Here is a 22,834-nt window from a genome sequence, read left to right as displayed (position 1 = left end):
GTCTGCTGTGGAGACACCAGACGTCTTTTCTTTGCTCTTGACAGGGGCATAAACACTATTTCTAATTGTTTAGCACAAAGTGACCCCTTTCCTAACATGTACTTTTCCTTGTGCCGTGGCAGCAGTCCAGACTGAGAGATCTCCTAAACTCTGGGCACCAGAATTTATCTGAGCCTAGGTCACCACTTATAAGCTAGGTTCTTTTGGTCACAGAACACGTCCCCAGGGTCTTTGTTTTGGTCACTTGTAAATTTTCTGTTTTATAAGCTAGCTGAGAACATGCATTGCTTGAGGACCGAGACTCAGGTCCTCAGCTCTGCCTTCCAAGAAGCTAAGATACTGGACCTCACCACGATCAATCAAACTAGGACCAACCCTGACCACGGCGGTGGTAGCAGTAGGAACAATGTCAGTACTGGGATGTGGAGGACCCTAAGTTTTCAGACAGACCCCAAGGTCACCAGCTTGAGCGCGGATCCTCATCTGGTTTTGAGCAAGGCTCACCAGCTTGAGCCAAGGTCGCTGGCTTGAATCAAGGGGTCACTCGGCTCTGCTTGTAGCCTCCCTCCCCCCCCCTCAAGGCAACATATAAGAAATCTCATCAATAAAACAAACTACGGGATCGCAACGAAGAATTGATACTTCTCATCTCACTCCCTTCCTGTCTGTCTGTCCCTCTCTGTCTCTCTCATCCGACTCTCTCATGTTTCTGCCACACACATATAAAAACTGGGACCAAAGGTATTGCACTGACAAATCCAGTGCTTATCACAACTTATAATTATTTTATTTATGTATATTTTTTCCCTCTGTCTACCCCATGACAGCATAGTATTCATAAAGACAGAAAGTGAGTCTGTCTCATTCATTACAGGCAACCAGTGTCGAGCACAGTTCCCGGCACATAATAGAAGTACAATAAGTTTATTGGATAAGTGAATAAATACTCCTTTGTATACATATACAGATATAAACAAATGATGGACACATATGGACACAGAGAGATATGCTCATGTGCAATGCATATCTATGCACACAGATGTACACACACCTAATATACCTGGGTACACATAGATAGAGAAATATAATAAGTACACAGAGACTATGGGAAGGAAACATAATAATATTAACAGTAAATAGCTCTATATGGAAATTTGTTGCTTTGTTTTTCTTATAATTTTTTAGCATTTCTGCAATAAGAATACATTTTTTATAATAAAAAAGTTGTTAAATTCAATATACTTGTCAAATCAAAGAACATCATATTTTACAATAAATTAAAGAGATTTAAGTGAAAAAAGTTAAAAAGACAGAAGTAAAAATAGTAGAATGGGAAGTCATTGAGTGCAGGAACAGGAGTTCCTAGCACAGTGCCTGGTGTATGATGGGCATTTTCAAAGGCTTTAAGAAAGTGTGGCAGGTAGGAAAGAAGGAAAACAAGATGAAAAGAAGGAAAACAAGATGAAAAGAAGGAAGAATCCAGGGAGGGAAAAAAGAGAGGAAGAAAAAAAAGAGGAAAAACAAATCATAGCTAGAGAGAAAAAGTGGGGAAGGAAAAAGAGAGATTCATCACAATTATACACATTCACATTCTTTGAGATCCCAAGTTTACGATAAAAGTTCTCCGCACTTACCAAGCATTCAGAAAATATTTTTAGAGCATTAAAGAATACATGGAACTTACTGGCTCCACAATGTTGAATTTCTTGGACTCTTGAACTTCCTGGATTTTATAAACATAATCAAGGGAGGATTAAAAAAATGTGCCTCTCTTTGTCCACCTGCAGGCCTACCTGTAGAATGGTAGCAAATGTCACATATTGGCACTGTCATTCACACAAGTCAGTACTTATGAAATGAACAGAATGCTGGAGCTAGAGGAGAGTTTAGGCACCACGGAGTGATCTGGTCCCTTTACTTTACAAATAGGAAACACAAAGCCAAGAGATAAAAAGCTACTAACGCAAGACTTCTGGTTTCTTGTCCTACAGTAAGAAGCTTGGATGTTATCATGCCCATTCTCACAAGAGAAAAACACTAAACAAGGTGAAAATAAACTACTCCTCCTGGATCCAACAACTAATTAAAATCAGAGGGAAAACCAATGTCTCAAAAATTGTATAGAAATTCGAATATGGGGAATAACAGCGTATCAGAGCAGAAGCCTGCAGCTGTAGCCAGTATCAGACTTTATTTAAGAACTCTCCAGTGGGTCCAAGAAGATGGCACATGTAGACGCTGGGCAAAACACATCCAATGTACCCCTTTGCTTAGAACAATTCCTCCTGAAAGACAACTGAGAAACAACTAAACAGCTTCTGCACAACAACCTAGAGAGAGAGAGTGCATAGAGAAGGCTGAGGAACCATGAGAGGTCTGCAGGAGGTGAAGGAACAGCTCAGGACTGAAGAGACCAGTGAGCACCACTGTTTACACCTCCCAGGCATGTGGATAGAAGATGGGAGCTCCATCCAGGCTCTATGGTGGTGTTTCCCAACGTGGGGCCCACGCCCCACAGGGGGGCAATTCGATAGGATAGTTAAGGGGAGCAATTTGAAAATGGACTCCACACGACTTTAACTCTTTCGCCCCGGGCCATTTAAATGCAATGCTAGATATCGGTGCAAAATTTAACAAAAAATGCAATTCTTAAATAATTATTAAGCATAATTTCCTTTGACGAGACCAAAATATCAACTGGGTGATTGGTGTCATGAAGGTTGTGAAGTAAACTTCATCCTGGGTTCACCGCGGAGTGTGCCATCTGCCGCAGGGAACCCCGGACATTTTAAAAACTCGCTAAACAATGCAGTTATTCTCACCTAATTGGCCCATCGCAACTTCTGTAGTGTCTCACATCATTCAGTTGGTGTTAATTTGAAATAAGTGTCAGTCAAAACTGTTGTAAAACCTCGTTGATTTAATAAATATACATATATATTGTATAGATATAATTGGTAAGTATTTGATTTTATTTTTATCAATATTAAACTCTTTATTAAGTACTTCTTGCATCGGGGCTAGAAAGCACTAATATTTTATAAATATTATTGGGGCTATAATAGTGCATGCACGACAATTTTAATTTTAGAAGCATAACTTTCCAGAAAATTTTGTCAAGTGGAAAAAATATAGATACCTTTTGATTTGCGGTGGTAGTGTAGTAAATGTGTTATATACATTTAAATAAATATGAATTTTTAGTATACGTTTACTCTATGTCACATTGAATATATTTTAACACATATTTTAATATTAGTTTTTAATTGATCTTATTTTATTTCTTATAGCCCATAGTAAAATGAGTGGTGCAAGCAAGAAAAAAACTTGTCAATATTGGGAGGGATATTTAAAATTTGGGTTCATACCCGCTGTTCACGATAAGCAGATTCCTTTTTGTCTTTTATGCCAGCAATGCTTGACCAACGAATCAATGAAACAAGGTCGTCTTGAGGCGCATTTGAAGGCAAAACATAGTGCTCATATTAATTCAGATTTGAGTTACTTTAAAACTTTAAAGAAAAATTTTGAACAAGGAACAACATTAAAGTCTCTATTTACTGCTCATACTTCAACTAATAATCGTGTTCTTGAGGCTAGTTATCAAATTTCTTTATTCATCGCTAAAACTGGAGAAAATCACACTATAGGAGAGAATTTAATAAAACCATCAATATCAGCATTTCTTAAAATGGTTCTTGAAGAAGATGACAAAGATGTAAAAGCTATGCCACTCAGTGACAATTCTGTTAGCAGAAGAATAGACAAAATGAGTGAGATATTGAAAAACAACTTCTTGAAAAGCTGAAAACAAAATTCTCCTTGCAAATGGATGAATCAACTTTGAGAGACAGTGAGGCAGTATTGATAACTTACGTAAGATATATTGATAAAGGACATTTTGTTGAAGAAATGTTGTTCTGTAAAAGATTAGAAAGCACCACTACCTCCAAAGATATATATAATAAGCTAAAAAAACTACTTAGATGTCAATGATATACCAATGAAAAATATAACATCTTGTGCTGCAGATGGTGCTCCCAATATGATGGGCAAGAAAAATGGCTGCTTAAAATTGATGAAAGATGCGAATCCAGAAATGATTCTTGTGCATTGTGTTATTCATAGGGAAAACTTGGTAGCTAAAAACATCTCGCCTGTTCTGAATGAAGTATTACATACAGTAATAAAGTGTGTTAATGCTATTAAAGCTAGTGCCAAAGGGGATCATCTTTTCAAGCTATTTTGTGAAGAACAAAATGAAGACCATGTGAGACTTTTACTTCATACTGAAGTAAGATGGCTATCTAAAGGAAACTGTTTGAAAAGATTTATGGAACTGTTTGATACTCTTAGTGATTTCTTAAGTGACAAAGCTGAAATGAAGTAACTATTAACAATAGATGGTAAAGCATTTGTGAGTTATTTAGCCGATATCTTTGAAAAACTAAATATATTAAATAAGCAACTTCAAGGAACAAATAAAACTCTTGTCGATGCAAAAGCAAAGATATTTGGTTTCATTACCAATATTGAGTTATGTCAGAAACATATTAACAACAAAAACTTTAAACAGTTTCATTGGCTCCAAAAATGTGAAGTAACTGATACCACTTTACTTGTTATTGTCAATCATTTGAATATCCTATCGGCTGATTTAAAAGAAAGATTTTCTGATTTAAAACAAATTGATTTCTCAACATGGATGATGCAGCCAATGTTAGTGGATTTATCTGATATATCAAATATGCAGTATCAAGAAGAACTTGCAGAATTGCAAAATGATGAGTTAGTTAAAGCTTTATTTAATATCAAAGGAGCGATGGCATGGCTTTGTGAGGAAACAGAAATCAAATACCCAAATTCAACCAAATGTGCAAGAAAACTACTGCTACCATTTCCATCTCTATTTTTAGCTGAATGTGGATTTAGTGCTGTAAATGATTTACTGGTAAAAAAAAAAAAAGAAATCGGCTGGATATAACACAACGTGGAGACTGGAGACTAAAGCTAACCAAATTGGAACCTAATATAAAATCTCTGTGCAGCAAGCATCAAGCACAAGGATCACACTAAATTAAAATAATAAATTAATATAGAAAAATATGTATTAAAATTATTTGGAATTTAAATTTGTTTTTCATTATATGTTTTGAAATTTTACTTATTGTGTTTTGTTAACAATTTCATAGTGATTTCTTCCTAGAACCTATCATTTATGTTTATTAAGTGAACAAATCAATTTTTTAATGTTAAAAATTATGTATGTTACAAAGGGGGGGACATAAAAATTTTAGAAAGGTTAAGGTGGAGCATGGCACAAAAAAGGTTGGGAAACACTGCTCTATAACCAACCACAGGGCACTGCAGCACATCCCCAGCCACCCCTCCTGGAGCTAAACACAACAGAATCATGAGGCCAGCATAGCTTGTATAAAGAAGAGCTGCTCTTCCCAGATATCGACCCAGCAGGTAGGTATGGGGAAGTGGCAACACTTTGCCCACTGAGCTGCATGTGCATGTGGGGCTCCCTCACCTAGAGAGAGTGCAGAGCTAGGAAAACACTCTGGTACCAGCTGCAGGGCAATTCGACCCACCCAGAGAAAGTGCAGAGATAGTTGGTCACTTCTGGCATTCCCCTCCTGGAAAATATGGAGCTGGCAAATGGGCTATGGTCTGCACACAGGACTGCATGATCAGAAAAAGTGCAGAGATTGGGGGGCACTGCTGCTCACACTAGTTGGGCTGCTCTACTCAAAGAAACCACAAAGCTAGAAAAACCTTGTGGCCCAGTGTGGAGTGATGGGGGCAATACTGTGCATGTGCACAGGGCTGCCAAGCCCTGAAAAGGTGAAGAATGAACAAACTAAGGCTGTGTGTGCACCCAGGCTACCCCACCAGGACAAAGGGTGGATCTAATGGGGGGTGAGATACAAGAAAGCAATCAGGTAACCCAGTGGTCCCCAACCCCGGGCCGCGGACCGGTACCGGTCCGTGGGCCATTTGGTACTGGTCCACAGAGAAAGAATAAATAACTTACATTATTTTTGTTTTATTTATATTTAAGTCTGAACGATGTTTTAAAATTTTTTTATTTATTTATTCATTTTAGAGAGAGAGAGAGAGAGAGAGAGAGAGAAGAGAGAGACAGGGGGGAGGAGCTGGAAACATCAACTCCCATATGGGCCTTGACCAGGCAAGCCCAGGGTTTCGAACCGGCGACCTCAGCATTTCTAGGTTGACGCTTTATCCACTGTGCTACCACAGGTCAGGCTGAATGATGTTTTATTTTTTAAAAATGATCAGATTCCCTCTGTTACATTCATCTAAGACTCACTCTTGATGCTTGTCTCGTAAGTTCAACAATTATACTTAAAAATCAAATACCACAGTTTTTATGCCAATCGCATAATTTTATCTTGTGCATTTATCCATTTACCTAAAGGCCAGTCCGTGAAAATATTTTCTGACATTAAACCGGTCTATGGCCCAAAAAAGTTTGGGGACCACTGAGGTAACCAAGTGCAGACCGTGCTCTGACAACAGGTAATTGAAACAGGACACACAAAGCACACACCATGCAGCCCCTTTTACACCAGGCAGCCCTGCCAAGACTAAAAGGACAAGGAGGCTCACACACCACAGGTGGCCCATTCAGAACCCACTCCTTCAGGCCAGGCCACAGGACAGGCACTGCATGCACCCCCCCTCCCCCCCCCCAATGACAACCAGCAGGCTGAAACTATTCAACACACAATGTAACAGAGACAACTTTTTCAAGACTGGGCAAGATCACTATTCCATTCAACTCAAAGGAACAAAAACAGACAGTCAAACAAAATAGGGAGACAGAAGAATATAGTCCAAATGAAGTACCAAGAAAAAAACTTCAGAGAAATATCCTAATGAAATGGAGATGGGTAATTGGACAGATAAAGAATTCAAAGCAAACAGTCATAACGATGTTTAATAAACTTGAGAGTAGAATAGAGGAATTCAAGAAAGCACTTGAACAACAAGAAAATGTAATAAGATCATCCGGCTTGAGCGCGGAGTCGCTGGTTTGAGCTTGGGATCATAGACATGACCCCATCGTCACCAGCTTAAACCCCAACTCTCTGGCTTGAGCAACGGGTTCACTGGCTTGGCTGGAGTCCCCGAGCTGGTCACACTTGTCCCCTCTCGAAACACCCCACCGCGAGCGCGCACTAACACGCGCGAATGTGCGCCCGTGGGCCAACCAGCCAGCCTCAGCGCCGTCTCCCCCGCAGGCACGTCGGGGCTGGGCGTGCAGGGTGGCCGGAGCATGGACGCGGATGGGATCCTGCGGGGCGGCGCTGAGGAAGCGACGGGGAGGACCTGGGCGGGCCAGGGATGGCGGGACCTGGCCGGGCGAGGGGCGGTTCCGCCGCCGCTGCGCAGGGTCACGTGGCCGCGTCTCCCCCCAGGCCCCCGTGCCTTCAGGGACGTCCGCGCCTACTTCTCCTGGAGGGGTGGCCGCCGTGGGCGACTGGGAGAAAGCGCACTGCGGAAACGTGAAGAGGAACCCGGACGCGCTGCACCGCACAGGTGACGGGGACCGGGCGGGAACCGCGGGCGGCATGCGGGCCCGCCTGTGTCCGGGCTGCTCTTTCAAGCGCTTCGCTTTCGGGACCACGATTTTGTTTCTCTCCAGGCCTCAGAGCCCCTTGGCCCGCTTTCATGATTCACCGCCGGCAGACCGCCAGACCCCCGGCGGAGGACACTAAGGACTCGCATGAAGAATGGACTGGGAGGCAGCGAGGTGAGGGGCCGCAGGCCCGGCACTGCCCATTTGAAACCGACCCAGGGTCATGTCCCCAGCGTCTCAGCAGCTAACGAGGGACAGAGCTTGCGTTTAGCAAACAAGCGAGATGCAAACAGTGCATTGTGCAGTATGGAGCGATTTGCTACACTGCTTCCATGTGTAAATAATTACACGTTTATAGATGTGTTCATGAGCAGGAACGGTATAAAAGTATAAAAGCACTTAAGAAATAACTCATTCAGAACAGTTCTCATCACAAGAGGAGGAGGAAGGTCTGGCCAGTGAGCAGTGCTCCAGGACAGGGCTGCCTGGCTGCACCAGCCACATTGCAGACCGGAAAGGATTAATCATGGTGATTTAGGCAGCTGGGGTTGTAGGCCAGGGTAGGGACCATCATATCAGGCCCTGTGTCAGCCATCTCTTCAGTGTGTCTGGTTTTATGAGGGTGTGGTCAGTAAGGTCCTTCCACTTTCATGGGTCTAACATTGAAACACAGCTGAAGTCCAGATGTGATCTCTAACTTGACCCAAATGGTTTCTGTGGTCCACAGACTTGAGGCTCTGTTCCCAAGACTGTTTGGTGCTGACCAGACTCTGATGATTAAGGAAGGGCAAGGACGGTTAAATGTGTAAAGGTGAAAGGATAAGAAGGAAAGGAGGCAAGGTGGTCACTGTACCATTAGACTGGACAAGACCATTCTGAAACAAGAAGACAGAAAGGAGCCCTGGCCAAGTTGCATAATTTGTTAGGGAGTCGGCCCCCTACACCAAGGTTGTGGGTTTGGTGTCCAGTCAGGGCCCATATAAGAATCAACCACTGAAGCCTGACCAGGTGGTAGCACAGAGGATAGAGCATCAACCTGGGATGATGAGGACCCAAGTTCCAAACCCCAAGGTTGTGGCTTAAGGATGGGTTCACCAGCTAGCTTGAGTGTGGGGTTGCTGGCTTGAGCATGAAATCGTGGACATGACCCATGGTCACAGGCTTGAGCCCAAGGTTTCAGGTTTGAGCAAGAGGTCACTGGCTGAGCTAGAGTCCCCTGGTCAAGGCACGTATGAGAAAGCAATCAATGAACAACCAAGATGCTGCAGCTATAAGTTGATGCTAATCATCCTTCTCCCTTCCTGTCTGTCTGCCTCTCTAGCTAAAAACTAAAAGAAAAAAGAAAGAATAATCAATCACTAAATGCATAAATCAGTGGAACAACAAATCAATGTTTCTCTCTCACTCTCCTCTCTCTTCTCTCTCTAAAATCAATTTTAAAAAGTTAATTTATTGATTTTAGAGAGAGGGGTGAGAGAGAGAGAGAAGGGGGTGGCAGAGAGGAGCAGGAAGCATCAACTTGTACTAGTTGCTTCTTGTGTGTGTCTTGACCATACAAGCCTGGGGTTACAAACTAGTGACCTCAGCGCTCCAGGTCATTTCTTTATCCACTGTGCCACCACAGGTCAGGCAAATTTTTAAAAAATTTAAAAAAGAGAGAAAGGAGAAAGTGTTATGTTAAAGATTTGGAATTTCTGTCCAGTTAAGTGACCTTTATTATATTTTTGACATAAACAGCCAATTTTTTATTTTTATTTTAGTGAGAGAGAGGAAGGGACAGACAGGGACAGACTGGATGAAAGGGAGAGAGATAAGAAGCATCAGTTCTTCATTGCAGCTCCTTAGTTGTTCATTGATTGCTTTCTCATATGTGCCTTGACTGGGGGGCTACAGCAGAGTGAGTGACCCCTTGCTCAAGCCAGCTACCTTGGACTGGGCCAGCAACCATGGGGTCATGCTTATAATCCCACACTTAAGCCGGCAACCCTGTGCTCAAGCTGGTGAGCCTGCACAAAAGCCAGATTAGCCTGCACTGAACCCGACATCCTCGGGGTTTCAAACCTGGGTCCTCAGCATCACAGTCCATTCTGGAGAAGCAAGACCCTCTGGAAAACACTCTAGGTGAAAATTGGGTAAGAGAAAATCATTTGTAGATTTCAGTTCCTCTCAGTCCTCTAGAAAGGCTAATAAGTATGGCCTAGGTATGTGGGGTGGACTTTGGATAGTCCTGGATTTAAGCTCTACTAAACTGAGAGTGAATTTAGCACTGGAGCTTTGGGCAAATCTTACAGATTCTCTGAGCTCTTGAATGCTAATGTGTAAGGTGAATATACATGCATATGTTCATTAACAGTATTCAATTCAATTTATTTATTTGTATATGTATTTATTTATTTTTTAGGTAAGATGAGGGGAGATAGTGAGGCTGACTCCCATATGCACCCTTACCAGGATCTACCTGGCAACCCCAGTTCTTGAGTACTGAGCTGTTTTTTAGCACCTCAGGATGATGTGCTCTGGCTAACCGAGCCATCCTGAGCGCCCAGGGCCAATGCTCAAACCAATTGAGCCACTGGCTACAGGAAAAGAAGAGAAAGAGAAGGAGGAGAGGGAGGGTAGAGAAGAAAATGGTCACTTCTCCTATGTACCCTGACCAGAATCAAACCCGGGACATACACTGGGCTGATGCTCTATCCACTGAGCCACTAGCTAGGGCTTCAATTCAATGTAGAAGAACTGACACATACAAGTTGTCCAATAAATACATCTCTGATAATAGCAACCATACGCTGTTGGTGTTGTATACCAGGCCTTTCCTCAATACCTTACATATACTGTGCCCTTAAATATTTTAATTTCTTTTTAATTTTTAATTTTTTTATTTTTTTTATAGGAACAGAAAGAGAGTCAGAGAGAGGGATAGATAGGGACAGACAGACAGGAATGGAGAGAGATGAGAAGCATCAATCATCAGTTTTTCATTGCAACACCTTAGTTGTTCATTGATTGCTTTCTCATATGTGCCTTGACCGGGGGCCTTCAGCAGACCGAGCAATACCTTGCTGGAGCCAGCGACCTTGGGTGCAAGCTGGTGAGCTTTTCGCTCAAGCTAGATGAGCCCGCGATCAAGCTGGTGACCTCTGGGTCTCGAACCTGGGTCCTTCCGCATCCCAGTCCGACACTCTATCCACTGCACCACCACCTGGTCAGGCAATATTTTTATGAATAACTAATAGTTGGGAAGTTATACCTCATAATGGAAAGATCTAGAAACAAATATTGCATTGGCCATCTGTAGTCAGTGTAGAGGCTTACTATTATAGAGGCTCTCTAAGCCAATAGTTGACAAAGGAAAATACCAGAGTATATAGAAGGACAGGTGATAATTTGATGGGAGGAGATTATGTTTTCTGACAAAATAGGGACTAAAAATCCAGATCCCAACAACCTCACTCTTCTCCAACTTAGAACTCAGAAGAGCCTGACCTGTGGTGGAGCAGTGGATAAAGCGTCAACCTGGAAATGCTGAGGTCACTGGTTCAAAACCCTGGGCTTGCCTGGTCAAGGCACATATGGGAGTTGATGCTTCCAGCTCCCCCCCCCCTTCTCTCTCTCTGTCTCTCCCTCTCCTTTCTAAAATGAATAAATAAAAAAAAATTTTTTTTAATTAAAAAAAAAAAAAAAACTCAGAAGAAAAGAGACCGAAGTAAAGATGTATATCCTACGAGAAAGAAAGAGCCATGTGCACCAACAGGTCAGTGAGCACCAGGACGATGACTACCTCTGTAAGTGACCCTCACAAGGAAGCATGTTATCTCTTCATACAATAATTTCATCTGGTCCTTTGGCCCTTAGAGCAGTGGTTCTCAACCTTTCTAATGCCATGACCCCGCAATACAGTTCCTCATGTTGCGGTGACCCCAAACCAAAAAATAATTTTGGTGGCTACTTCATAACTGTAATTTTGCTACAGTTATGATTCGGAATGTAAATACCTGATAGGCATTATGTATTTTCCGATGGCTTTAGGCAACCCCGCTGGGGTTGCGATCCACAGGTTGAGAACCGCTGCCTTAGAGCATTCCATTCCCTTATAGACCTGCACTACAGAATTGAGGCTCAGTGATGTGAGTGTCTGGGCTCTCTCTGAAGTTCTATATGTCCAGGAACATGCATTACACCTTCTCTAATCCCTGTTGTTCTCACCCCCAGATTGTGAGAAGTGTCAGAACTTCTTCATTGACAGTTGTGACGTGCATGGGCCCCCTACATTTGTAAAAGACAGTGCAGTGGATAAGGGGCATCCAAACCACGCAGCCCTCACTCTGCCCCCTGGGTTGAGAATCAGACCATCGGGCATCCCTGAGGCTGGGCTTAGAGTGTGGACTGAGGCATCTGCTCTGCCAGTGGGTCTTCACTTTGGCCCTTATGAGGGCCAGATCACAGAAGATGAAGAGGCAGGCAACAATGGATACTCCTGGCAGGTGAGTATTTACCTCTTCCCCTGTCTTGTGGTTTCACACATCCCTCCCATAGCTTGGTGGGACCTGCCCTTCTACATACTAGGACATGGATGGAGACAGTCTGGTTAGCTCTGGGTACTGAGTGAACATTGCAGACATGGAGCTCCAGCTGAGGATCGCAGGTTAAGTGGGAGCAAAATAGTACACACACAAAGGAATGCCTCCTACCAGCCCTGAGTGGACAGGTCAACTCAGATGTGATAAGAAAAATATTGTCACGAGTGGCAATGTATGCAAGCTGAAAGACCTTTGTTAACAGTCGGGTAATATAAGTCTTCTATTACCCTCTCACCTGAAAAAAACCTTTATTTTTTCTTCCGAAATGCAGATCACCAAAGGGAGAAACTGCTATAAGTATGTGAATGGGAAAGATGAATCCTGGGCCAACTGGATGAGGTAAGGCCAAGAAGTTTCTGGGAGTCACGAGAACACTCATCCCTCTCAGGCCCATACATCTTACCTTCTCATCATGCCTCCCTCAGTGGTCTGCCTCAATCCTCTGTTCCTCTTTTTTCTCCATTCAGTGCTCTTTCAAAGCAAGAGGTATTTAGAGGAAGAAAGGAAATAAAAATAGAACATATGTCCTCAAAATATAAATCTCTATGATAGACAAAATTTAGGCACTGGAAAAAAACATTGAGGGCCTGGATTACACTTTAATTCAGGGGTCGAGAACCTTTTTGGCTGAGAGAGCCATGAACGCCACATATTTTAAAATGTAATTCCATGAGAGCCATACAATGACCCGTGTACATTGTGCATTATCTAATAAAAATTTGGTGCTGTCACGGAGGACAGCTGTGATTGGCTCCAGCATCCTGCAACCATGAACATGAGCGGTAGGAAATGAATGGATTGTAATACATGAGAACGTTTTATATTTTTAACATTTTTTTATTAAAAATTTGTCTGCGAGCCAGATGCAGTCATCAAAAAAGCCACATCTGGGGGAAGGGGAAATGAGATGTTGTTCTAGGGTTAAAGTTTTAGTTATGCAAGATAAATAAGTACAAGAGATCTAGGGTACTATAGCTAACACTTTATTACCTACTTGCAATTTGCTAAGAGAGGACATCATAAGTGGCAGCCTTCCCGGGGCCCCTGAAAACCCACAAGGAAACTGTATCCAAGTTCTCTCATCCAAAGAATAAAAACAAACCAAGAAGCCAGACAACAGCAGCTTTGAAAGTGAACCTGGCCTGACCTGACATGGCGCAGTGGATAAAGCGTCTACCTGGAAATGCTGAGGTTGCCGGTTCGAAACCCTGGGCTTGTCTGGTCAAGGCACATATGGGAGTTGATGCTTCCAGCTCCTCCCCCCTTCTCTCTCTCTCTCTCACCTCTAAAATGAATAAATATGGCCTGACCTGTGGTGGCGCAGTGGATAAAGCGGCGACCTGGAAATGCTGAGGTCGCCGGTTTGAAACCCTGAGCTTGCCCAGTCAAGGCACATATGGGAGTTGATGCTTCCAGCTCCTCCCCTCTTCTCTCTCTCTCTCTTTCTCCTCTCTCCCTCTCTGTCTCTCTCTCCTCTCTAAAAATGAATAAATAAAATTAAAAAAAAAAATGAACTATAAAATGAATAAATAAAATTTAAAAAAAAAAAGCTTTAAAAAAAAAAAAAAGAAAGTGAACCTGGTGGACTCTGAAGGAGTGTGTTTCCCCATTTCCACTTCCCCCCTTTCCCACACCTTTCTGTCCTTTGTAGGCTATAGTACAGCGGTTCTCAACCTGTGGGTCGCGACCCCAGTGGGGTCGCCTAAAGCCATCGGAAAATACATAATGCCGATCAGGTATTTACATTCCGAATCATAACTGTAGCAAAATTACAGTTATGAAGTAGCCACCAAAATTATTTTTTGGTTTGGGGTCACCACAACATGAGGAACTGTATTGCGGGGTCATGGCATTAGAAAGGTTGAGAACCACTGCTATAGTGACACACAAAAAAAGAATTGTTGTAAGGTACCAAAAAGCTGAAAATTGATATTGATATTCTGGGAGGAAAGGTCAGGCTTTCCTATCAGCCTTTCCTGTCCCGTCCCTCCTTTAGGGAGGGGAGGAAGAAGAATGTAGAACAGTGGTAGTCAACCTGGTCCCTACCACCCACTAGGGGGCGTTCCAGCTTTCATGGTGAGTGGTAGCAGAGCAACCAAAGTATAAATAAAAAGATAAATTTAATTATTATTATTATTTTTTTTTTTACGGAGACAGAGAGTCAGAGGGATAGACAGGGGCAGACAGACAGGAATGGAGACAGATGAGAAGCATCAATCATTAGTTTTTTGTTGCGCATTGCAACTTCTTAGTTGTTCATTGATTGCTTTATCATATGTGCCTTGACTGTGGGCCTTCAGCAGACTGAGTAACCCCTTGCTGGAGCCAGTGACCCTGGGTCCAAGCTGGTGAGCTTTTTGCTCAAGCCAGATGAGCCTGCGCTCAAGCTGGCGACCTTGGGGTCTCGAACCTGGGTCCTTCCACATCCCAGTCCAACGCTCGATCCACTGTGCCACTGCCTGGTCAGGCTAAAAAGATAGATTTAACTATAGTAAGTTGTCTTATAAAGATTTATTCTGCCAAACTTAGCGAAAATCCAACATAAAGTACTTGGTAAGTAGTTGTTATATGCTTTATCTTGCTGTAACTCTGCTTTATAAATTTTATAAAGTAAAGTTACTTTCCTACTTTATCAATCACCATTACTGTGGAACCGGTGGGCAGTTAGAAAATTTTACTACTAACAGAGATACATAAGTGGGCGGTAGATATAAAAAGGTTAACTACCCCTAATGTAGAAGTTTCTAGCTTGCAAGAATAATCGGCCTAACCAGGCAGTGGCGCAGTGGATAGAGCATCGGACTGGGATGCAGAGGACCCAGGTTCGAGACCCCGAGGTCGCCAGCTTGAGCGTGGGCTCATCTGGTTTGAGCAAAAGCCCACCAGCTTGAACCCAAGGTCGCTGGCTTCAGCAAGGGGTCGCTCGGTCTGCTGAAGGCCCACGGTCAAGGCACATATGAGAAAACAAACAATGAACAACTAAGGTGTTGCAACGTGTAATGAAAAACTAATGATTGATGCTTCTCATCTCTCTTCGTTCCTGTCTGTCTGTCCCTATCTGTCCCTCTCTCTGACTCACTCTCTGTCTCTGTAAAAAATAAATAAATAAATAAATAAATTAATTTAAAAAAAAAGAATAATCGGTCCTTCAGTTTCAAATCTAAAATAAAGGTTAACCAAGACACTTCTCTTTCAATAGGAGGCAGAATTTACATACCACCTGGCATTGATTGTAGTTCTTCCCCCTTCCTGGAATCTTGAGGGTAAAATACCTCTAGGCTGGTGAGGGAAGATGAACCCTGAAAGATTTGTAAACATCTTTGATTGTGTTACCTTGAAAGTCTTAATGTTTCTGTGTATCCCCTAAACAAATGTTGCCAGCTTGTACCATGATGTCACGCTCTCCCCAGCTCGTGTGTGATCAAGGGTATATAAGCAGCCCCTGAACTATTTTGGGGACTGCATGATTTGGGTCTGATGCCCCATGTCAGCCATATGCAGCCGGCATATTTAATAAATCTCCTCCTCTAATAAAACTCTTGAAAATTCATCTGGAGTGGGTGTTTCTATATGAACTCGATGAAATGAGGTACAGTGCCTTTCAGAATCTGGGGTGCGGTACTTTATAACAGAATGTCCTAGATATACTTATACACAACTTTTGAGGGCACAGTTTGGAGGTGCAGGCGCACAGGACACTTGTAGAAGTGGGACAGCAGGGTCTCGCTGTAGCCCACAAGGAAATAGAACTTGTGCGCAGGCAGCTGCCTCAGGACCAGAGCACAGATCTCCACTTGGTTAGCCCGGCGCTTCAGGACAAGCTGGTCAGTTAGGCAGCCGGGGAAGGTACCCAGCATAAACTTGCGAAGAAAAACATCTTCCACCATTCGCTCTGCAGCATGGTCCTCACCATCAAGGTTACCTGTAAAGAGAAGGGCACCACAGACTCAACCAAATCTCGAGTTAACACACAATAGCACAGGGCACCCATTCCACCCCCACCTCTGCCACTTTTCTTCTGCAAGTGGAATAAGAACACTTTAAAGTTCAAAATATAGCCTGACCTGTGGTGGCGCAGTGGATAAAGCGTCGACCTGGAAATGCTGAGGTCGCCAGTTCGAAACCCTGGGCTTGCCTGGTCAAGGCACATATGGGAGTTGATGCTTCCAGCTCCTCCCCACCTTCTCTCTCTGTCTCTCTCTCCCCATTTCTCTCTCCTCTCTAAAATGAATAAAATTAAAAAAATAAAGTTCAAAATACATTATTTCAATAAACTCACAAACTAGGTACTATCACTATCCTCACTTTACAAAGGAAACAGTGAGGTCTTCCTTAGCCAGGACACAAAACACAGATGATCCCTCTGTCCACTCCCTTTTCCACAGTCTTTCTTTCTTTTTAAAATGATTTTATTAATATTTTAGAGACAGGGGAGGGAGACAGAAGAGAGGGAGAAATAGAGAAAGGGGGAGAGAGGAAAAGAAATGTGGGGGAGAAGCAAGAAGCATAAACTCATGTGTTCCTTGACCAGGCAAGCAGCATTTTGAACAAATAACCTCAGACTTCCAGTTTGACGCTTTATCCGCTGTACCACCACAGGCCAGGCTGTCACTTTTTGCTAACTGCCTTAAAGCACTTTTCATCACACAGGCCACAGATGAGGCCATCATCTCCTTCTGAAGTTTGGGACAAGAGCTCTCACCAGCCAGGGCCATCACCTTCACCCAGTGAATTCTCAGTGTGGACCCTGCAAGCCCTCCCTTCTCACAATATCCACAGAGTCTCCACGTCCACCTCCAAGTCTCAGAACAAGACCCCAGAAAGGGTCGGGGAACAAGAACCTTTAAATAATTCTCTAGATAGATACATCTCAAACATCCAAATTGAAAACCTTCACACTGAACAAAATACAGTTGATTATCATTAATTTACTGTAGTTCTATTCTGTAAACTCACTGTAGACAATGAACTATCAAACACTCAACCATAGCTCCTGGAGAAATGCAAGGGTAGGCTCTGCAAGCCTTTAGCTACAATATACAATATTTTTGTCAATAGATCAATATATCACACAACCTTGTTTCATATCAGGTCTACCGAAAAGTTCTGTGTTTCTATCAAAAGTTTTGAAACATAAGCACGTTTATTTGGCGCATGTGTGCCTCTCTATTTTTATCACTTAATGTATACATACTGACGTAGCAAATTAAAACAAAGTTGGTTCACGTTAGTCTTATGTGTGAAGCAATAGTGTAGCCATGGCTACTGATAAAATTCATTTACGCCACTGTAATTTTTACGAATTTCAACAAGGAAGAAATGCTACAGAAGCATGTAGAAATTTATTGAAAGTGTTTGGTGAAGGTACAGTTTCTGAAGATGGTTCAAAAAATTCGAAAGAGGTGATTTCGACCTTTTTGATAAGCCACATTCTGAGCGACCATCTTTGATTGATGACGATGTTGTTAAGACCATGTTGGAGCAAGATCCTTTTCTGACAACATCGGAGATCGCAGAAACGCTTAATTCAGCTCAGCAAACCATTTCGGACCATATTCAGAAGAAAGGATTGGTGTGGAAATATTCAAGATGGATGCCACATAAATTAAGTCAGAAGAATTTGGATGATCGAGTCGTCATATGTACATATCTGCTTGCTTGGAACAAAATCGAGCCCTTCTTGAACCGGATGATAACTGGGGATGAAAAGTGGATTACCTATGAAAACATCGTAAGGAAAAGGGCATATTGTGAACCCGGAAAACCTAGCCCTTCCACTTCTAAACCAAATTTGACTCTGAATAAGAGAATGTTGTGTATATGGTGGGACATTCGAGGACAAGTACATTATGAGCTTTTAAAACCAAACGAAAAGCTCAATTTGGAGAAGTATTGTCAGCAACTGGATAATTTAAAGACAGCAGTCCAAGAAAAGAGGCCAGCGATGTTCAATAGGAAGAACATACTGCATCATGATAATGCCAGGCCACATGCTGCTTTGGGGACTCGTCAAAAAATTGCAGAACTAGGGGAGGGGGAAAAAAAAATTGCAGAACTAGGCTGGGAAATTGTCGCATCCACCATATTCCCCGGACTTAGCACCCTCCGACTATCACTTGTTTTTGTCCTTACAAAATTTTTTGAAGGGCAAAAAATTCAAAACTGAAGAAGATATCAAACAAGCACTGGTTCAATTTTTCGCATCAAAAACCTTTTTCAAAAACGGGATATACAAACTGCCCTCACGCTGGCAAGTAATCATTAATAATAATGGCAATTATGTCATTTAATAAAGTTTATTGAAGGTAAGAAAATTTTGTATTTTGTTTTATTCCAAAAACGGACAGAACTTTCCGGTAGACCATATATATTTCTACTTAAAGACACCTTTTTTATTATGTGGGCTAATTAATACTAAACTCTCCCAAAAGCACCATGACTCATGCCTGAAGTAAGCTAATCTAACACGCACATTTCCTCTGTCAAGTATGTCACAGCCTCCCTGGGCTCAGGAACACCAGACAACCCCTCAGCATCACCGCTATTTAATGCAGCGGAGTCAACAACAGAAAGCATAAAACTGTGAATACATGGAACCAGCAACTCAAAAGGACACATGGGTACTGTAGGAAAGCTGAAACTAGCAGCACAGACTGGAAGGAGACTTGACTTGGGGTGGTTAACACACAATACAACATACACACGATCATTATACAATTGTAAACCTGAAACCAACATAATTTTACAAACCAATATCACCTCAATAAATTCAATACAAATTTAAAAAACTTCGGACAAATACACTGAAACAAAAACAAAAATTAAAAAAAGGGCACTGCCAAGAGTAGAAAAATCCACAGAAAATAAAGAAAAACCAGTACTTCAGAGGAAAGCTGCTGTATTTACAACACACTGTCCCGCGTGTCCAAGTCGACTCTACAGGGTTTCACTCTTCACTGCCTCCGAGCCACCGGGCGCCTCATTCAATCACAAGTGATTGACAGCAAAGCAACAACACTTCCTGCCTCCAGGCACGCGAATCCCTCCGTGGAGGTTCAATCCGCTCCCCGCGGAAAAAGCCACCGCTGTGTCGCGTTTCCACCCTCGTGCCCTGACGCCTGCTTTCCCACTTCTCCTCTACAGGTGGACGGATTTCTGACTCCACGCGGATCACTGAGTGGAGTAAAACCTCGAACGCGGCTCACTCCTCCTGTACCAGTCACAGCCGAGAACTCGTCGGTGGCGCCGGGGTCGCATCGCCAGCCTCTGGCACCGTCGTCCCCTCACCTGTGTGCAGCGACAGCCAGCCCTTGCGGTGCGCGATGTGGTGAGGCGCGTGCGCCTCCTCGTACGTCACCGGCTTGTCCCCTTTGCTCACTCGGACCCGGGCCGCCCGATTCTAGGAGGACAGAGAGGCCGTAAGTCCGCACGCCCGACCCAGGCGGGCACCCGGCCCCGGCCCCGGCCCCGGCCCCTCGTCCCCGGGCGGCTCACCTTGGCGCACACCACGGAGACGTGAAGGGCGCGCCAGGCACACGGCAGCTCTTGGCTCCAGGACAGCACCTGCGTGTGTGGAGGGGGGATTGTAACACGAAATCCAGGGCAGCCATGACCCGCCGAGCCCACCTCCCGCCGCGGAGCCAGCTCACCCGCTGTCCGAGCCTCCAGCTACCCATGGGCGCCGCCATTTTGGCTGAGCGCAGTGCGTGACGCTCCACCGCGCCGCGGGGGCAAAGGTCAGCGCGCCGTGGACGAGATCAAATCGGAGCCGGCGCAGCTGCGACTCTGTGGTGGGGGGCGGGGCCCGAGGGCGAATTGGGGGCGGGGCCGGGCGGACCCACGCTCTGGCGCTCATTTCTGCACCTCTTCGCCGGCCACCCCTGGAGCCGTGGTTCGGGGCGGAATGAGCGTGAGGTTTCGTCCGAAGAGCTTGTCCCGGTGTCCTGAGGACAGCAACGTGCCCCTCGCCGCACTCCCGGGCCTCCCCTTGGAGCGTTTTCTCAGTTTTTACACATTCAGCTACTTGAGTTGTCTCCAAATATTTTTTCTGCAATGTCGATATTAAAGCCCTAACGATACACGGAAACAAGCTCACAAAAACTGTCAAGATGCCATTTAAGAAAAAAAGATCGTCTACTTATATTCACACAGTAAAAATATACAAAAAGTCATTTCAAGTGTTAGCAGTAGTTATCTTTGGAAAGTATGATGATGTGCAATTTCTTTTGGTTTGTAATTTTTTCTCCTTGTAGTCTCTGTATTCTCTTTAATGAACATATCTAGTATTTCTTCCGTATTTCTCATAACTTACTTTGCTTTTTAGGCCGTATTTAATTTACTTTTAAAACTTTCTATTACAGTTTACTTTCAGTAGTTTTTTCAAATAATTGTCTTTAAATCAAACTCCTGGATTTTATCCACAATGAAGAACAAACACGTTTTGGTTAAAACTTCACCCAATTTTTCAACGAGGCGCTAAGCAGAAGGGAGGGGCTTCACCCTGCCCTGGGCGGGTCAGAACCTCAGGGACACCACGGGGCCTTGATGCTCAGACCAGGGCACTAACACCGTCATTGGTCTCACCGACTACAGTGAGGGGGAAAGTACCAACACTGGATGTCTTATTTCAGAATTCAACACTGTAATGGGGAAAAAAACCTCAAAACACAAAATTTAGGCTCCAGGTTCTGGAGTTGTGCCCTGGTAGGACAATCTGTACACTTGAGCCTCAGTTCTTTTCTATGAAATGGTTTTGTTGCTGATACCATGTCATAGAACTGTCAGTAGTAGTTGTCATTGGTTCTGTTAGGCTGATCATGTGAAATCGCCAACACTTGGCCTTTTTAGATCTACATCATCCACCCTGATGTTGCAGCGGCTGTGGTTTCCAAGGGAGGAAGGACAACACTAGCATCTATGTGGAGGGCAAATGCACGCACCAGTGGAGGGCGAGTTGCCCAACATCGCACTGGGAGAGGAAAAGGGACCAAGAAACTCATCTTGGCTTCAGTCTGTACATTCTGCATGATCAAGATTTCTTTGACCACTTGAAGATGGGTCCTCAAAAAAAACCGTAATAGAAGGACAGTGTCTTTCACTTTACTAGAAATGTTTTATTTCTAATTTATTAACTGGCCTCCAGCTGTTCTGCATACTGGGTAAGGGGGCGGAACAGGGGTGAGATGTTCTCCAATCACAGTAGTTTCCAACTGTGAGACCTTCCACCTCTTCCTGAAGGAGCCTTTTAAACTGATAGTATTTCATTGTCCAGTTTTATCATTTTATTTTAGAGAGACGTCCCCATGTTTCATTCTCCACACCCACTATCCATTGTTGAGGCACAGAATGGAGTAGGTTCAGTGGGCTAGGTCCCAAGCTAGTATTACTGACTTTAGCTTTGGGGTGCTGAGATAATCATCTCCCGACTCCTGATAGACCCAATTACAAACATCCTGTGCCACACTGGGACCTGTGGGAAGAAGCCACAAGTTCAGGACTTGGAGTAGATGGATATGGAAATTGGCTTCACATGTACCAGCAACACTTCACTTCCTGACTCTGACACGGCACTAGATCTGGACACAAAAAAGGGCTGATACTGCATTACACAGGGAACAGGGAGCCTGGATGGGGAGGGCAGAAAAGCTAAGGTAAGGACCATAACAGGAGCACTTACAGGGGCCTGACACCCTCGGGTGGTAGAATGAAGGTGAGGCTGACATCAGAGACTGTCCTGAGGGAGAAGTGCCTGCTGGAGGGGGCCAAGGACAGGCAGGAGGCTGGGGCATACAGCAGCATGTGGGAGCTGAGGGGTGAGAGGAGGAAAGTCACCACAACCAGGATCAAGGACTTCTTGGCTCATTTCTGCAGCCCTGACTTGTCAGTGCTTTTAACACTTAATTCTGAACTAGTTTTACTGATGTCTTAGGAACTCATGATAGGTTTATAACCAAAATTATATGTTTACTAGTGATTCAGAAAAAAAGAAAGAATTTTTCTTCCCTGGGCTAACTCACATCTGAGGAGCTAGGGAGAACTATAACAATATCAGACTTACATTCGCACAGATTTCTTTCTTTTTTTTCGGTGACAGAGTCAGAGAGAGAGACAGACAGGCAGGAAGGGAGAGAGATGAGAAACATCAATTCTTCTTTGTGGCTCCTTAGTTGTTCATTGATTGATTTCTCATATGTGCCTTGATCAGGGAGGCTACAGCAGACCGAGTGACCCCTTGCTCGAGCCAGCGACCTTGGGATTAAGCTGGTGAGCCTTGCTCAAACCAGATGAGCCCGCGCTCAAGCTGGCAACCTCAGGGTCTCAAACCTGGGTCCTCTGCGTCCCAGTCCGACGCTCTATCCATTGCACCACTACCCAGTCAGGCTCGCACAGTTTTCTAACACCAACCCTGCTAGGTCCTGTGTCTCAGTAAAACTAAGATATTACAGACATTGCTTAATACACCATTAAGAAAGAGAAGTGTATCCTCTTGAAAATCTGTTGAAAGCTATAAACCTTTTCCACAGAAGGAACAGCACACTTAATTTTCAGGAATTCAATGACTAAACCTTAACTTTACACAATGGGTAGACCCCAAATAAAGAACCCTCGGTTAGCCTGACCTGTGGTGGCGCAGTGGATAAAGCGT

The 22,834-nt window shown here is 43.7% G+C and overlaps 1 protein-coding gene and 1 pseudogene across 1 annotated transcript; one reads left to right on the top strand and one right to left on the bottom strand.

Annotated features, from left to right (window-relative positions):
• The first annotated feature begins 11,381 nt into the window (after window positions 1-11,381).
• LOC136398654 (histone-lysine N-methyltransferase PRDM9-like) overlaps window positions 11,382-22,834 on the top strand; it is a 416,485-nt pseudogene continuing 405,032 nt past the window's right edge.
• Window positions 15,797-19,903, bottom strand: LOC136398661 (small ribosomal subunit protein uS3m-like). The gene is made up of 4 exons (XM_066372883.1): window positions 19,839-19,903; window positions 19,684-19,752; window positions 19,477-19,588; window positions 15,797-16,111 (listed from the first exon to the last, which is right to left on the bottom strand). The coding sequence occupies exons 1-4, from the start codon at window positions 19,875-19,877 to the stop codon at window positions 15,828-15,830; spliced, it is 504 nt and encodes a 167-aa protein (XP_066228980.1). The 5' UTR covers window positions 19,878-19,903; the 3' UTR covers window positions 15,797-15,827.

This window comes from Saccopteryx leptura, chromosome 3 (genome assembly GCF_036850995.1).
Source record: "Saccopteryx leptura isolate mSacLep1 chromosome 3, mSacLep1_pri_phased_curated, whole genome shotgun sequence".
In the NCBI taxonomy this organism is placed as follows: Eukaryota; Metazoa; Chordata; class Mammalia; order Chiroptera; family Emballonuridae; genus Saccopteryx; species Saccopteryx leptura.
The sequence above is the reverse complement of the archived record's forward strand: the minus strand, read 5'-3'. Positions and strand labels throughout refer to the sequence as shown.